The 18,050-nt window shown below is 33.4% G+C and overlaps 3 protein-coding genes across 3 annotated transcripts; 2 read left to right on the forward strand and 1 right to left on the reverse strand.

Annotated features, from left to right (window-relative positions):
• The first annotated feature begins 2,421 nt into the window (after positions 1 to 2,421).
• Positions 2,422 to 3,816, forward strand: LOC123895900. Its single transcript, XM_045946369.1, has 4 exons — positions 2,422 to 2,441; positions 2,689 to 2,749; positions 2,947 to 3,354; positions 3,438 to 3,816. The coding sequence occupies exons 1-4, from the start codon at positions 2,422 to 2,424 to the stop codon at positions 3,705 to 3,707; spliced, it is 759 nt and encodes a 252-aa protein (XP_045802325.1). The 3' UTR covers positions 3,708 to 3,816.
• A 1,149-nt stretch (positions 3,817 to 4,965) lies between these two features.
• On the forward strand, positions 4,966 to 5,490 carry LOC123895901. The gene is made up of 2 exons (XM_045946370.1): positions 4,966 to 5,133; positions 5,230 to 5,490. The coding sequence occupies exons 1-2, from the start codon at positions 4,966 to 4,968 to the stop codon at positions 5,488 to 5,490; spliced, it is 429 nt and encodes a 142-aa protein (XP_045802326.1).
• A 2,553-nt stretch (positions 5,491 to 8,043) lies between these two features.
• LOC123899537 lies at positions 8,044 to 9,007 on the reverse strand. Its single transcript, XM_045950700.1, has 3 exons — positions 8,884 to 9,007; positions 8,444 to 8,791; positions 8,044 to 8,344 (listed from the first exon to the last, which is right to left on the reverse strand). The coding sequence occupies exons 1-3, from the start codon at positions 8,956 to 8,958 to the stop codon at positions 8,096 to 8,098; spliced, it is 672 nt and encodes a 223-aa protein (XP_045806656.1). The 5' UTR covers positions 8,959 to 9,007; the 3' UTR covers positions 8,044 to 8,095.
• Positions 9,008 to 18,050: the final 9,043 nt, after the last annotated feature.

Below are 18,050 nucleotides of genomic sequence, written 5' to 3' on the forward strand. Positions count from 1 at the left end.
AAGATAGAAGAAAGTGCATTATAAATACACTGATCATTTGTATAAAAAAGAAAGGTAACAGAGAGATTTAAAGTTTTTGGGTTTGATTTTTTGTTTGTTTTGATTTGTTATTTTTTGGGTTTAATTTGTGTTTGAAAATGATAAATAAATGTTTAGGACAAAATTTTGGATTTTGGTTTTAATTTAGGGATTTTTTGGGTGGTTTTTGGTTTTCTGATCGGTGGTCCGCCGCCAGTGTACATGATGAACACGATGAACATTCAATTTGATGAAAGAGTCGTGAACTTTGACTGAAACTACCAATTTTTATCGTAGATTTTGAATTTTATCAATCCGACCATTCAATATCCCCTAGTTGGACAGACAAACAAATGAAAAAAATAATCTTGATGATCGGACTCCGAATGGATAGACAGATTGTAATAACAGTCATATCAAAAATCTAGTTTTCATGAAAGGGCCATGAACTTTGACAGAAACTATCGATTTTGATCGTAGCTTGCAAATTTAATCAATCCGACCGTTCAATACCACCTAATTGGAGAAACAAACGAATGAAAAAAATAATATATGAAGTCAATTACTTCATTCCTTTTATATTCCAGACAATGACACATTTTTCTCTACTTGATAAGTATGAAGTTTAAGAATAATTTTTTTTAAGCATATCAATTTCTCAATTCCACTTTTTTCCAATTCATCCTATAGTATAGTCATTCGAGGAGTTTCCATTATTTTATCAGTGTATTTGTTAAATATCACATGGAAAATTAGACAAATAAAAAAATAATGAGTAAAAAAATAGAGTGCAACATTTATTTATAAATAATAGTAAAAAAACATTTATAAGCATGATTTAAATCCAATAAAAAAGAATATGAACAACAATTCCTTTTTAATAAGTAAACATATGATTAAAAAAAATGACAATAAAATATAAAAAATATAAATAAATACTTAAAATGAAATATTACAATCACAAAATATTAAAATTTTAATAATTTATATTTTTCATTGATTTTTATTTATCGGTGTGGTATTTTAATTGATAAAATGCACCAATTTAGGGAATATATAGATTTGGAACAAAAATATTTTATAAATATTTTCCAATTACCATTGAAATCTGAATCAATGCATCAAAACTCAAAAGAATGCTTATGAAGATCTGGAAAAAAATAAAGAAAATAAATAATGAACAGTAACAATAGCAAATTATCATTCTATTATATTATTATTATTATTGTCAAAGTCAAAATAAAAATAAAGCAAAAACAGAAAAGAAGAACACGCAAGTCGCAACAACAGCAGCAACAGAGCTGCTTGCACAGTGCACGCCCATCCCCTGTTTCTTTTTGTTTCTTTAACCTGTCCCTTTCCTTAACTTTTTCTGCAATGGGATCACCTTTAATTAACAATCAACACCAACAGGCACCCAAACAGATTTGGATTCCATGAATTCAGGAACCATGCAGTCAGGCTGCAGTTAGTAATTTCCAACCGTACGATCAAAATTGAACGGCACAGATCTTATGCAGTTTTATTTTTTAAAATAATAAAAAGTCTGGCTTAAAAACCTGAATCGTCTGATTTCAATCAGACAGTCCAGATCTTGCTGACTGCATGCGGTCATGATTTTTGACTGCACATAATCTGCATCCCAACCACGCGGATTTGGATTCCATGCAGTCAAATAGTGACTGCAGGTAAATCTCAACCACTGATTTTATTTATGGCTTTTATTTATTTGACGAGTTTTGAATCTGGACCATTAAAATGGGATGACTGCATGACTGCATGATTTCCCTGACTGCAGGGAATCCAGGTCCCAACCAAACCTCTTTTGAATTGCAATTTCCCATAAATTCAGGATGAAGAAAGGAAGAGCAAATATTTCAGTTGAGAGAAATAGGGCGCATAATATTTTTATAAGAGTACAAAATATAGGCTAAATTGCAGTTTTGGCCCCCCACGTTTCATAATTGTGCGATTTTGGCCCCCCACGTTGACTATTTTGACAAAAAAATTGATGACATGAAATATTTTTTACATGTGTCTTAATTGTATTGGCCAACCAAAAATTATTATTATTATTTTTTTAAAAAAAAAGGATAGGTCACGTGAAACCAATATAGCATAATCAATTCCTGAATTCATGGAATCCAATTCCTGAAGGGGAAGCCCTTTTTGGAATGTCACGGTGTGGCCCAATTTGGGTGAATGCCTTTTAGAACCCAATAGCCAATTTAACAAAATCCAATAATTGTCCTGAAACAGTGAAACGAATATAAAGCTACCACACAATCTCCTTATCCCCTTTGAATCTCAGTTGGTGGAGTTGTTGCTACAGTGACGTCGCTATTATCTTTTAAATACTGAATCTGGTAACATTTGAACCCCACATCTTGTACACTGTCAACGATGGCTCCTACAAGTACAAGGTAATTTTTGTAGGACAACCGTATTTATTTTAAACGCTACGTCCATTAAACTAGTTTTGGTAGTCTTTCTTTTCTTTTTCAATGTAGTTGTCACCCTGCCCACTCGTTTTGTGTTTTTACTTTATTGTCCTGTAATTAGGTATTGTCGTTGTAGTGCTGGGTCAAATAGAAATGTGATTATGTTAAATTGCTGGTTATATTCACCTGTTTTGCAAGTAATGTTCGTATGATTTTGATACAATTTCAGGCGTTCTGCTGTTAAGAAGGGTAATAGGAAATCCTTTAGGACTGTTGTTTATCCAGACCAGGTATGAAAGTTGTCATTATTTTCAACCATGTTTCAATTGTGTCATTATACCAAGCGTTATGGAAGTGAATGATTGTATGTGTATATGGTAATTGTCAAATTTACTGTGCCAAAATGTAAAAAAATGCAATTATTAAACAGTATAGCCGTAGGGACAACATGCAAATTATGATGAGTTTATATGTTTGTCATTTATAGGACAAGATTGAAATGTGTCCAACATTTCGATCTATTTGGAGTGATAACTTAGAGAAACGCCCATGGGGGTATCTATGGCATCCCAGTGGAAATACAGCCATGCTGGAATTCCACATAGCTGATGGTCAGTGTTACATGACCTCGGGCCGGATGGCAGCTATTTTATACGGTTTAAGACAACCGACTGATGTTGTAGTTGTTTATGAACTCATTGACGATGAAAATTATTTTAAGTTGCATAATATGAATGCGACGGAAGTTATTGACCTCACAAGTGATCGTGAAGATTTTCATGTTTTACCGAATGACGACACTTATACTCTTCCCGAGTTTGAAAACGACCGTCACTATGGTTGGGAAACAATAGTGACTGAATGCAATTCCAGTGACAAAAGGGCGCAAGTTCTGGTGAGTTACCCAAGTTACTATAATTTGAAAGTTAATGATATTTCAGACCGTTATTTAATTTCTTAACGGTTATATTATGCTAGAACCTTCCGTCGCGAACGGCCAAGCATGTGCTCAGAGGCAGGAACAACATTGTACTCAGAACTCGGCACAACATGGACCAAACCATATGCACTATAAAGACTTACACTTTGAAGAACAATCCAGGAAAATTCCGAATGTACCTGACTGATGGTTGGTATCAGTTTAGGCAAGCTAATCAACTACAGGAGGGAGACTTGGTTCAGTTTCAGCTGTCCGATCCACCTGATGTTTTGGTGGTTGACATTGTTCGAGGCAACCGCTTGAACTAATTCACAGTGAGGTTTGTCTGATTGTATGTAATGGTTTTTATGATGCTCTTGGAACTTGGCATGTAACTATAATCTATATTTGAAGTTATTTATGATTTTGAACTCCTCAATGGGCTAGATGTTTTCATACTTGGGATATTTTCATAATGTTATGTGTTTGTTGATGAGTATATTATAATTTATTTATTCATGCACTATGATACCCGTGGGCAGGGCTGATTTTGCTTCCCGTCGTGCCCTGGCGCAGTGGTTGGCCTTTTACTCTTGTAATGTATAGGACTTGGGTTCAACTCTTATGATGCTGTTTATTTTTTTTCCAAAACTAGATATTTCTTCATCAAAAATACAAAAAATATCAACTTTGTTTCCTTTATATATATGGTGAAAATAGTAAAAAAATGCATATGTTATTGTTATTTTATCGAAATACATTTTGGTTATACATACAAATACAATCTAAATGTATTTTCTATGATGATATTTTAAACCGGCAAACGTATATAAAATACATTTTTTGTAATAAAAAATTTTAAAAAATTGATGGATGATCTATACGATATAAACTTTTAATCCAACTGTGAATTTCGCAAAATTCATATTCGGTAGGTCACTTGTCCACCGTGAACCACTTGTGAAGGTGGTCCACCGTAGCATTAGCCATTTAGATAATTGTACCCAAAAAATGCAATATTGTTGGTTGGTTGAAAAGCATATAGCCCTTACCAGTTACCAAGGCGCGCCAGTTACCAATGCATGTTCCTGTAATAATTTCGCCAACAGTGTTACTATCTGGGCTACCCTACTAGACTTTAACAACATGTGGGTTACTGCCAAAAAAAATTATTTTCAACCTTCGAATTGATTGTAGATGTCCACTTTATCCTCTTATATACGTTTCCTATAAAACCAAAGTACAAATGCAGCATCCTTTTGTCAGTAAAACTTAAAGGCATTGCGAAAAAGGAGATGGGAAGAAGAAAGAGGTATGCAGCATCCTTCTATGTATATTCCGCGTTTGTTCAAATGATCATCTGTTTGTTGTGATACTTTTAAGTTTAAGTAATCATATCGTTCAACTTATTAGCAAGGTTAAAGAAAAATGTCATTAGATTATTGTTTAATTGAATCTATTATGATGAAGCTAAATGTGTTTATCGTCACTGAAGGTTGAATGTTTAAGAGTTTTTCATAAGCTTTATGAACCAACTAGAATTAAGATGCAGCTGTTATGATAAGCAATTTATATTGTAGGACTCCTATGGTGAGCTATACCGAAAGTCAAGAATATACGAATGATAGTCACTGCTATTGTGCTCACTGTTCTTCTGGAGGGACCGACGATGTTGATATCAATTTTCACGAAGTTTACACTTGGGATATGGAGGTCACTAATGCACTTGCTTCCAGGAAAAAGATGCAAGTCATGGTAGGTTTTATATGGTCCTAAATTTACAAGCTGTTTTTTTATTCAAAATTTGCTCGCTTTCGACTAAACAATACATTTGATTAACATGTCTTTCAGCATTTCCCCCGTAATGTATCGAAGTTTGCATTCTCTTCAAATCAGACACGAATCGTTCTTGAACCAGAAGACAGCTGGGAGGAATACGCATGCACAATTGCTACTTCAAATCGATGCCCCTACGAGAAGTACTTCACTCGTGGTTGGTATGAATACAAGAAGGATATGAAGATTAGAGCTGGCGATGTTCTTAAGTTTTCAATGCCAAAGTATCCGGGTTTTATCATCGTTGATCTTATTCGTCGCCGTGATCGTGTTTGAGTAGGAAAATGTGTTACTAAGCTGTGCGATTTGCTGGGATATTTCTCGAAAGGATCTATATGCCGTGTTTTGTGATGCTTTGTATAATGATGTTAGGTTATGTTACAAAAGTTCTTAATTTTCAATCCTTTATAATGGGTGTTATGTATAATCAAGTGAATCTAATGTTAATTAAGTGTTGCTGTAACTTATTGCATTATGTGGTTTTATTGCGTTATGTGGTTTATATTTATGTGCCGGAAAGAGTATGAAATAATATGACCAGTTGCAGAACAAATAAATTAAATTCGAAGGTCCGTTGCGAAAATTACATTATATAATAATAAACAAATAGATAATTTTTTTTTTATATTCATTAAAAATAATAAAGAATTAAAACATATCAAATGATTTTCAAAAAATTTTAAAAAAATTTATGGATGATCTATATGATAACCAGGTATACTGTCAGTTGTAATTTAAATTGAGTTTAACTTAAATTTATTATAAAATGTTTTCACAACAAAATTTAATTAATTTTGTTTTCTTTCTTGTAGTCAATTTCACCATTAAAATTACGGAGAAATTGATGCAGATTATGCTGAATTCTTTGACAAATACGGTGAAGATTAATATGATAGATTTCGAATTGAATTCAAACATGTTTATTCCAATGTTGGAAAAGTTTTTAAGGTTACAACTTAATTGAATTCATATATATGCATCGTCAATGTAAAGTTTTTTGATACGTGCGTCCAATAATATACTTGCACATCATGTATTGTGTTTAAAAACACATTATGTGTCACGTTCATTAAATGATGTGTTGATTAGATGCACGTGTACAAAAATTTTACGCTGTCAGTGCACTAAAATTAAAATCTTATCATTTTCGACAAATACGGACGAAACACTAAAAATTAAAACTACATTTTCAATAAAAAATCTTTTAAGCTGATACGAATTGAATATTTCACATGTCACGTGTATTCACTTTAATAATCAACAAATTTTAATCTCATATCAACCTAGGGGTGATCGCGGTGCGGTTTGGTTCGGTTTTGAGCATAAAAGTCATCCTAACCGCGAGATAAAAATGCATGCGGTTCGGTTTGGTTCGGTTGATTTTTAAAAAGTCATCCAAACCAAACCAAACCAATGCGGTTTGGATTGGTTCGGTTGGTGCGGTTTAAAACATAACGATTGTACCGAACAATTTTAAGCATAAAAAAAAATAAAAAATTGAAGTTCCAAAATAACATTGTAGTACCAACAAAAATTATTTATCCAAAATAACATTATAGTAACTTACAATTTTAAATATATAAAAAAATTGAATTTTCAAAATAACACCACGGTACCGATAAAATTTGTTTATTTAAAATAACATTACAACACCAAAATAAATTTTCAGTACAAAAAATAAAAACAACTTGAAGTTCGATTAAATTGGTCGACTGACTTGGTAATTGGGCATGTATATTGGAATATAAATATATTTTCTTTTACGATATTGGAATATAAATATATAATAGTAACTTAATGCGGTTTGCGGTTTTGCGGTTTGCGGTTCAGTAAGAAAGTCATCCAAATACATCCAAACCAAATGCGGTTTTTGCGGTTTTCGGTTTGGTTCGATTTGCGGTTTTACTTTTGGATTGGTTCGGATACGATCACCCCTATATCAACCTGATTTTGGGCCCAATTAGTTTGTTACCAAATATATACTTCTAAATCATTGGTCAATTGATAACACATTAAATAATAAACAACAAAAAAAAATATTTTTACGAAAAATTATTTCAATCATATATACAAAACAAAATTGTCTTTTTCCGGATCAAGATTATCTACAGTAAAATAACACATAGTTTTAACACAGTTTTAATCTTGGCCATTGATTACTGATCGGACGATTCTGATAAATAGATTATAAAATCGTTCAAAATAATCTCAGCCGTACATCTCAGATCGAACGGTCTAAAACTAAACCTGTGTGAAAACTGCAGGAAACTTGACTGCAGGAAACCTAATTCCTTGACATACCCTTTTCACTAAAAGGACATGAAGAATATCTAAAGTTGGATTAACATTATATAAATCGGCTATATAAATCATAAAGAATATCTAAAAGGACAATGAATCAACCTATTAATTAACACTAAAAGCACACGTTTTGTTCCTTCAAGTCCACCATTTACATCGGAAAAAACTCCTTCCTCAACCCACCGCTCGCCTTCCATAACAGCCCAAAACATTATATAAGCTTAAAACTCTAAACACCCACTTTAAACTTTGAATTCACACGCCAACTTTAAACTCTAAATTAATTAAAATAACATTAAAATAAAGCAACAAACAACTTGATTCATTACAGACCTTAAACTAAATTCAACCCAAATCATAAAAATCAAACTAAAACATTCAGCCTTAACATGAATTACATAAAGAAGAACAAACATTCTAACATAATCATCCTCCAAATCTTAAAGAACAAACATGAATAATCAAATTAACTTAAAACTAGCCTAAAATAGTGCATAATTAACAGCCTTCAACAACTTCTCTTTCCAATCTCCATTTTTTCCAGCAACAACAATCCTCCAACTTAATCATCTTTCCCAATTTAGATTTTAAAAACGCGCACAACATTATTACCAGAGTTAACAAGTGAAAAATTAAAGCATAATCCATCACCAGCACGAAACCCATTTTTGCGACAAAAACCAAACCAACCAGGTCCTAAGGCAGTCACCGGGAAAGGATTGTCGTGAATTGCAATTTGAAGATCAGTCTTTGTTCCATTGTCACAGCAAGCAGTTATCACATTCACATTACAATTTCGCACAAAAATTGCAAACAAATCCCATATGCTCTGTTTTGCAAATTAAAAAATCCTCAATATATATCTTCAATAACTGTCAAAATAAACATATTTAGAAAACATAAACATTAAATAAATTATAAAACTTACCAAATATGGATTCCTGATGTTCTCACGCGTGAGTTCCACTTGAAATCTAGCACAATTACCACGAGTATATCGGCTATGATAGTTTGGGATTTGTTCTTCACATTCAAATCTTCTTGAAGCAGTGATACCAAACAGACCTTCACCATGATAGGCAAAATGGATTTCTTCATTCTTATGAAGATCGAACTCCTCTCTCATCTCTTCCCATCCATCTGTGAGAAGAGGATGGATTTCATCTTTGTTGTATGTAACAACATGATGCTCAAATCGATAATCCATTATCCTCCATTGTCCAGGAAGTTCATGTCCAAAATCACGAATGAACTTTGGATCCACCTCTCCAAATTTCTAATTCAATTATCAACAATCAAATAATTACTTAATTTCAACATCTATGAAACATAAAACATTGCAAGATAATAACATAGGTTTCGTTTTACCTGATTTGAGAAAAGCATGGTTACAAAGTTCCCAAGAGGTGTAACATCGATAAGATCACAATAGTAGGTCTCCATGAGTTGTTGGAAGAAAACAGGGGGAATGATAATTTTGTTCACTGATGAGATGAACCGATCTAAATGTAGTATGTCTTTATTTATCTTTTGTTTTACATCAAAAGGATCAATTAAAATAATAAAATATTAAATTACATTGGATAAAATCTTATCTTATCCAACTAGAAATAGTTACTATGACAAGGTCACAATAATTGATACTTCTTTCGTCGTAATTTTATCGACGAAGTTGGATTAATAGTTGTGCGTTATATAAAACTTTTTTTATTTACTAATCAACAACAATAACAATTATCGTATAACAAATTTAGTTCGTGTGTATCGATATATTTTTTTTAAAATAATTTTAGGTTTTACTTTACCTTAACACTTCGAATAAATTGTAACATTTTTCTATACCTGAACACTTTGAATTTTTTTTTACATAACGCCACATTTTTGCTCAGACAGTTTAGTTAAAAAAAAAATTCAAAATTAAACATATTATACATATCTAAACAATTTTTTACAAAAAAAGTAGGTAACAAAATAAATTTTTTTAAAAAAATACATATCTACGAATTTTATTTCAAAGACTTCAGATAACAATATTGCCAGAGGATGTCAACATTGTCAGAGGATGGAAAAATTTCTGGTTTCGGAGAATGTCAAGATAGCTAGATGATGGAGAAATTTCTATTTTGATAACAATATTGCCCAGCAGATAGGTTACTTGCATTTGCATACATACCCGGCCAGTACCGGTTCGACTCCTGCTTGGTTTACTTTTTTTTAAAAAAATTTCTGACATTTTCTTTAAACAAATCATTTTCATTGTGTTATTGTTTTTTTGTTTTTTTTTTCTTTCAATAAATCGATTTCATGCATTGTTGTGTAAAGTGGGTCTCAAACGGATTTGAAATATCACCAATTTTTCCTCATGTTTTCTCTCCATTTGCTTAATCTAATGGTTGTCCGTCTCAAACCTAATAAAAATTAATGCCTCAAGTCACTAAACCAACAACATTATTATTATTGTAAAAGTAACTTTTCACATTTATATTAACAAAGATGTCTTTAATGGACCTATCCAGACCTTTTTTTTCTTTAAGGGACCTATTCGAACCTTTTTTTTCCTTTAAGGGACCAATGTGAAACCAAAAATGTCTTTAAGGGACTATTTTACTAATTAAGCCTATTTTTTATTAATCATACCATTTTTGGTGATACTTAACTTAATATACATAATTGTTACTTGTTTTCTTATTTTGAGTAATTCAAATGTTAATTTTTATCATTATCGATTTTAGTTATATTTATATATTATGCATTTATATATTTAATTTTAAATTTAATTTTTAAATAACGTATCCAGAACGTATCGTATCGGGAATTTTGCAAATTTTCCCGTATCTCCATATCGGTGTCGTATTATATCCGCATCGTGTCACGTATCAGGAGTTCATACTACTTAGTCATATTCAATATAAAATGACATGAGGAGTACAATTTGATACTGTAGTTAAAAAATGTAAGACACATGATATGAATTAATGGTTGAGATATTTTGTGATGTGTAGTTTTAGAATACTCGTGTAAACAAGTCGGTAAAGCTTGTGCAGTACACTTATTACAAACAACAAGTAATAACCTAAACCAACCACCAACAGTAATAGGATTCCATGAACCCTTAAAGATCGAATTGCTACAGTATAGTCACAGTCGAAATTGGTGCCCTGTTTATGAGGTTGTAACCTATTAAATCTGAAATAAGTTTTATTAATCGTATTCATCATGTCAACAAATTCATCAACCTCGACTGCAACTGGTCGATCTGGCTCGCAATCCCGTCGAACTGAATGCTTCTGTGGTCTGCCTTCACCTATGATGACAGCTTGGACGGAAGCAAATCCTGGCCGCCGCTTTAATGGGTGCGGCATGTATAAGGTATTATTTCGTAAATTTAGTTTAAATATTATAGTTCTTTTTGAACAAAACGATATGGTATTTTAATTAATTTTATTAAATTTTAGCTGCGTGGAAGAAAAGAGTGCAGTTATTTTGTTTGGTTTGATGAAGAAATGAACCCAAGGGCCAAAGAGGTCATATTATCCTTGCTGGAGAAAATTAGAGATGAAAAGAAAAAGGTTACTGAATCACAGAAAAGCGCAGATCAGCTGAAAATGAAGATGAAATCGATGAAGGGAATGTGTATTGTTCCTGTGTGTGTGATGTGCATTGCGTTGTTTGTGTTAATTGAATGTTTTGTTATTTGTAAGTAATCGTAAAGTAAGTAGATAACTGTTTAGTTGATGTGTATTGGTCAGAAAAAATTGTAGTTGATGAGTAGGTGTTGTGTTTTTGTGCTGTGGAGACGATCAATTAAACATGTTGTGTTTGTAATGTTTTACTTAATGTGTGACTCCATCTTTCGATTCTTCGTACGAAACTATGAAGTAATAATTTTATTTTCAAAGTGGATGTCGATGTATTTTTAGATCCTTGTTGAATTGGTCGAAGAACTTTTGTAATCAATTGGGGACAATATTATTATTTATTTAAATACTGTAAAACACAATTGTTTTGTAACTGTACAACCAAATGTACCTGTGTTTGAAGCCAAAAGTAATTATGAGCATAACAATTGTCGTTAATTAGTCGACACATTACCACATTCGGCCAAAAACATTTAAGACAAGTTCAAGCTGAAGCTAGTATTGGTTAAAGGTGGGTGATTCAAAACACCAGTTTTTTTATCTTTTAATTTCCGCTCTTCGTTTTCCTTTTTTGGGTTTTGGGTATGCCACCCCTCCTTTTGTTTTTACTTATTTATATGTGGAAAGGGGTTAAAAGAAATAATAGGGGGGGGGGGTGCGATGATAACATTTAACAAGATTATGGCCCATTGAACAAACAAAAACCAGTCTCGGGCCAGGGTAATTTACAACAGAACGAGCCAAAACAAAACTGACCCAAATCGTTATATTTGTCTGAATTGGGTATTTTATGTTAGTATTGGGCCGAACAATCCAACTCAAAATTTTTAACCCGGTCTGTAATAGATAACCCACAAGCGTAAAATTAGGGCAACAACGTCACTTTCACCACCAGATTTGCGGCGCTGCTTGAGAGAGAGATACAGAGGAGGCAGGCAACATTCAATGGATTCAAGGTCGAAGTTGTAAGTTCATTATATAGTAGCGCCAAATTTAGTAGTGTCAGCGTCTTTTTATACTATATTATTCCATGTCTATTTGAAGTTTAATATGTTTCAAAAGGGTTTCAAAAGGGTATGCTTGTTTGTTTCACCAACCCAGAGAATAAACTATGTTTCTGTTTTATTCTTAACATAGCTATTTGGGACCACAAAGTGCGATAATTTCATGTTTTTTCGTGTCGTGTCGGCCATGTTGAGCAAGTGCAATGTAATAAGTGATTGTGTACTGTGTTGTTTAAGTTATGGTACACAGTACACACAACGATAACCATTAAAAAGACCAGGTCACAATATAGGCGCCCACAATATATAATTAGTTTATCTATTATAAATTATTTTATACTACATCTACATGTTAATATATTTTTATAAAACTTCATAGAAATTGTAGAAAAAATTGTTAATGTGCATTTTACAAATATTTTCCAAAATAATATTGTTAATGTATAAAGTAGCAGAGCCTTTTAGAATTATAAACTACTCATAACTAACCGACTAGAGAATGTAATTTATAGACGATTAATTGGGTTTAGTAAAGACATACACTTCTAATGAATATAAAGATACATAACATTATTTATATGGAATGTGTAGGGAAGCTTCTCGGTTGTTTACGACAACAATTCACCCGGACAAGGTATGTTCCATATAGCTAACATCTCAGATCTTACTTTGAATATAATGCAATGATTATATAAGCTGTATCTTGTAATGTTTAGTTTCATTGGTATAGTGCATTTGTTACATGTCGGGTTAATGTGTTCCAATCAATTTAATTGAATTTTATATCTCATTATGTTTGTAGGAAAGGATAAGGATATGTCCATACTTTTTAGCGCATTGGTCAAGTGCCATCAATTTCAACAGACATGGCTTCATAACAAACGAAAAGCAATTGAAGACATTGATTCAATTTAAAAAACGTAACGGGAAAGGTAATTATTATATGACTTGTGGAAAAACGTTGGCAGTGATGAATGGTTATAAGGAACCAATTCAGGTCAACATGTATTATACAGGTGAAAAGAATGAGTTTTTAATGTATGAACTTAAGTATTGCAACCAACCTGATCCTACCCCAGTTATCATTTTATCTGATGAGGAAGAGGAAGACAGTGACTCGACCAGTGACTCGACCAAAGAGGCAGATGCAAAATTGCAAGAATTCATTAATTTTTATGGAGCCCAGTCCACGAGTACAACTGTCTCGAACCCTACTGAACAACACCACCACCAGGAATATCAGTATGAATGGACAAAAATTGTGTCGGAGTCTTTTGTTGCATGCACGACTGTGCTGGTAAGTCAACAATAATATGCATAAGCTGCATTTAGTATCACCGCATCAGTAGTTTGTCAATCCATTGCGTTAATGTCAAGTGTTATGTCTATTTTTGTAGCACTTTCCAACCTCTGTGGCGATAACAGCACCATTTATTGATGGTCAGAAGATAGATGTTATTGATGAACATACCAAGAGTAGAGCAACTTGCTTTGTGAAAAAGGCTGTCTCTCCCATTCCAAAATACCATGTCATTGGGACACAGTGGTATGCATTCCTGAGAAGATTGGGAATTCAAAAGGGGGACAAGCTAAAAATGCGAATGGACAATCCCCCGACTGTACTTAATATTACCAAGCATTGAGGCAAAGTTGATCTTTGAGAAATTTCAAGTGATGTTTTTTGGTTAATATCTGCTATGAACTAGGTCTGTGTTATTTGGGTTTAATTATGGTGTTTGGACATAGTCTGTACTATTGTGATGCACTTGTTTGATGTTGCATGTATAATATATATACTTGGTATGTAATGTTGAAGTATGCATGTGAATCTTTTACGATGTTACGAGGTCCCGACATCGAAATCGGGCCTTTTTTGGCCCTAGCCCAATGGACTAAATGAGTATTGGGCTGGACTGGGCTAGCACGTAAATACAGTATGGCCCATAGTGCGGTGATGCGCCATAACATATGATAACTCTATATTGGTCCGGTTAAAATAGCGATTGATTTTACACCGATTTAAGTAAAACGAAATACAAATAACTTGAGACTTTTATTGAATAGCTTTTAATAAAGTGTATTTTTCATTTTTTTCCTTTGTAATATTAGTTAAAAAATTGCACAAAGATGATATGCTTAGAGATTATAGATATGAACAAAATAAAACAATTTATATAAATAACATGTGTTAGAATAAGTTTACACGAAATGATTAACGCAATTATTCAACTTGTATTTTAATGGTATTATAACAAATTTTTGAATAATGCATTGTTAATTAAATAATGTTTTACATTAATATAGTTGCAAGCTAAATTCTCGAATAAAAGTCATTGGACTAGTGCAAATACAAGTGTTTTTAAAATAGTTAATATAATAACTTTAAAAAAAAAAATAGTTAGGGTGTGTTTGGTAACACAAATAACCTAGCTTATAGCTTATTATATGAGCTTATAAGCTTGTTTCAAAAAATTAGAGGTGTTTGGTAACAAGCTTTTTGTACTAGCTTATAGCTTTTTTTCAGATGCTATTTCAAGTAGCATTTGAGCTTATAGCTTTTTACACTTTATTCCATTTTTACCCTATAATTTAATAACTACCCACTCTAAAAAATAAACTACCCACTATCAATTATGTAATTTTATATTTAATAACCACTTAAAAGCTAATTTTACCAAACACTTTAATTTCAATAAGCTATAAAAAAAAGGAAAAGGTAGCTTATAGCTTATAATTTTACCAAACACTTTAATTTTACCAAACAGACCCTTAATATAATAACTTTAAAACTTTAAACTTTAAAATTAAAATAACATATTAAGGAAAAGGTAAAAAAACGAAAGGGAAAGTTGGTAGTTTGCAATCGTCAGGTGCATTTGTGGCAGATCGAAGGGCAATTCAGAGGTTGCATCCGCCCATCTTCATTTAGGGTTTATCTGCATGCTTGTCTTTCTTAATTTCCTAATCTTTTTCGATTTCTTCGTAAATTTGGATCTTTCATTGGGATCAATCGCTGTCATTATAATAATCTTGTTGTGACGCACCCCACGGCTGAGTTCGATTGACTGTTGCATTGCTTCCATACTGCATTAAGTTGAACAACGAAGGTAAGTAATGTAACTCACTTTTATTTTGGTGTGGTGGGATCTGTCTCATATCGTGTTTGATACTTTGCAATTATGCGTTTTCTTTTAGGGTAAAGGCAGTAATAGCATTTGTTTATGATTTTGTTCTGTAGGCACACATATTGCTATGACTTTTACTGTTGTTTTAAACCACGGGGGATTGTTTGTTAGAGAGTGGGATATACTGTACAAGGATGGGAAAACAAAGGAGGTACAAATAACTGATACACATAAATGGAGTTACTTGGACGCTGTCAGCCATGTGGAAGATATTATTAAAAAAGAGGCATACATTGGAAGGTATAGGTTGTGGTGGAAGCGCGGAGAAAAAGGTAGTTATAAAATGTTAAGGGTCGACAAGGATGCCAATGAGGTTCGCAATTATGCTATCAAGAACCAAGGTATAGTTAATATGTATGTTGAGCATGGTGTGGAACTAGATGATCTTAGTAGCTTTGTTACTATACCGAAATATGTAAATGCTGAGGAATTGGATGCTTCTGATGATGGTGTAGATGTTGATGTGGTGGCTAACAATCAAAATGATAAGGGAAAGGGTGTGATGGTGGAATCTGAGGATTATAGTAGTGTTGATGACTATAACAGTGAACATGAGGACAAAGGTATACCATTTGATGACAGTGAAGATGAGAGAACACTGGGTGGTTTTGGAGAGTTTAGTTTACCGTCTGATGCAACTATTAATGGGTCAAACAGAGCTGATATCGAGGGAAAGTCATATACGGATAATATGGAAGCAGCGAAAAAGACAAAAAAAGATTACTCGAGACCCACTTTTGATTGTGGATATGTCAGTGATGAATTAAATAGCAGTGACCCAGAGGAATGTGGTAAGGAAAAAGGTAACAGCAATCCAAAGTTTAGGAAGGAGGAGCTGAACAAGGATTTTCAGTTCAAGCGTGGAATGGAGTTTAACTCGCTTGCTGAGTTCAGGGAAGCAGTAAGAGATTGGTCAATATATAATAAGCGGGAAATTTTCGTTGCAAAATCCGATAGTACAAGAAGTAGGATTGTATGTAGAGAACGGTGTGGGTTCACAGCAATGTGCAGTAGAGTAGACGACAAACACACTTACGTTATTAAGACTTGGAAAGGAGAGCACACATGTAAAGAGGTAATAAACAATAGATCAGCATACTCTGGGTGGGTAGCTAAAAAGGTGGCGGATAAATTAATGTCTAATGAAATTGTTGAAGTTTCAGACATAATGAGTGACATGTGGATGAACCTAGATGTTGGAGTATCATATAAAAGGGCATTGAGAGCAAAAGCAAGAGCAAGTGAGATTGTTGAAGAAAATGGTGCAAAACAGTACACACTGTTATGGAGGTATGCAGCTGAACTTAAGAAGCATTCTAAAGGTAACACAGCAGAAATAAGTGTTCAGAGGATAGCCCCTACCATCAAACCTAGATTTGGAAGCTTTTATTTTAGCTTTGACGGATGCAAGAAAGGGTTTATGGCTAGCTGCAGACCTTTTATTGGTCTGGAAGGATGTAATTTGAAAACAAAGTTTGGCGGACACCTTCTGATTGCAGCTGGAAGAGATGCTAATGATCAATATTATCCATTAGCATTTGCGGTTGTTGAAAATGAAACACAAGAATCCTGGAGATGGTTTGTAACCTTACTACTAGAAGATATTGGAGCTGACAGGAGATTGGTATTTATTTCTGATCAACAGCAAGTAAGATTAGATGTGGGTTGTCTATTATTGGATATGATTTTTGTTATGCATCTCATTTATTATGTTTGTTTATCATTGCAGGGTTTAATACCTGCTTTTGAAGACATGTCCGACAGAGTGGAGCATAGGCTGTGTTTGAGGTCCTTGTACGATAATTTCAAAAAGAGGTTTAAAGGAGGTGAAGTAATCAGGGATTTGATAATGGGAGCAGCCAAGGCAACCTACCAACAAGAATGGGAGAAGAAAATGAATGAACTCAAGTCTTTGGACAAAAAAGCATGGGAGTGGCTAAGTGCACATGATCCAAAATTATGGTGTAAGCATGCTTTCAGTTTCTATGCTAAATGTGATGTTGTTATGAATAGAATATGTGAAGCTTTTGATGCAACAATGTTGGTAGCTACGGACAAACCAATAGTAACAATGTGTGAATGGATAAGAAAATACATCATGAATAGGATTGCAAGCATTAAATATGAACTCCGGCTTGGTAGTTGGAACAATAGGATCATGCCAATGCCAATGAAGAGGCTGAACAGAGAAATCGCATTAAGTGCGGGATGGTTGCCAATATGGTCTGATGATGATAAATGTGAGGTTGAAAAAATTGGGGGAGGTAATTCATTTGTTGTGGACCTTGCCAACAGGACCTGTTCCTGCAATTTTTGGGAGCTGGTTGGAATTCCATGCAGACATGTTGTGGCTGCAATGACGAGAAGATCGCAGACACCTCAAGATTATGTAGATTATTATTATTCCAGAGATGCTTATGAGAAATGCTATAGTTTTAGTGTGACTCCAATCAATGGTGAAGAAATATGGCCACGTGTAAAACATGAGGAAATGTTACCACCAAGTTGCAACATAGGTCCAGAGAGACCAAAGAAGCGAAAAAAGGTTAGCCGAAGAGTGCCCGACGAAGTCAGAGTCTATGTTGATAGGCCTTCAACATATAAATGCAAAGCTTGTGGAATACGAGGTCACAATGCCAAAGGTTGCAGAAATACTACAAAAGACCCGCTAGCTCCACCAGGGAAGGTAATAAAAATGTTTGTGTTGT

Source organism: Trifolium pratense, linkage group LG7 (assembly GCF_020283565.1).
Source record: "Trifolium pratense cultivar HEN17-A07 linkage group LG7, ARS_RC_1.1, whole genome shotgun sequence".
NCBI lineage: Eukaryota > Viridiplantae > Streptophyta > Magnoliopsida > Fabales > Fabaceae > Trifolium > Trifolium pratense.

Coding starts and splice junctions, on each gene's coding strand:
- LOC123899537 (XM_045950700.1), bottom strand. CDS start 8,958: ATGGAGACCTACTATTGTGATCTTATCGATGTTACACCTCTTGGGAAC. Junction 8,792..8,883: donor CCATGCTTTTCTCAAATCAG/GTAAAACGAAAC, acceptor TAATTGAATTAG/AAATTTGGAGAGGTGGATCC. Junction 8,345..8,443: donor ACATCAGGAATCCATATTTG/GTAAGTTTTATA, acceptor TTTGCAAAACAG/AGCATATGGGATTTGTTTGC.
- LOC123895900 (XM_045946369.1), top strand. CDS start 2,422: ATGGCTCCTACAAGTACAAG. Junction 2,750..2,946: donor CTGTTGTTTATCCAGACCAG/GTATGAAAGTTG, acceptor TGTCATTTATAG/GACAAGATTGAAATGTGTCC. Junction 3,355..3,437: donor ACAAAAGGGCGCAAGTTCTG/GTGAGTTACCCA, acceptor ATATTATGCTAG/AACCTTCCGTCGCGAACGGC.
- LOC123895901 (XM_045946370.1), top strand. CDS start 4,966: ATGGTGAGCTATACCGAAAGTCAAGAATATACGAATGATAGTCACTGC. Junction 5,134..5,229: donor GGAAAAAGATGCAAGTCATG/GTAGGTTTTATA, acceptor CATGTCTTTCAG/CATTTCCCCCGTAATGTATC.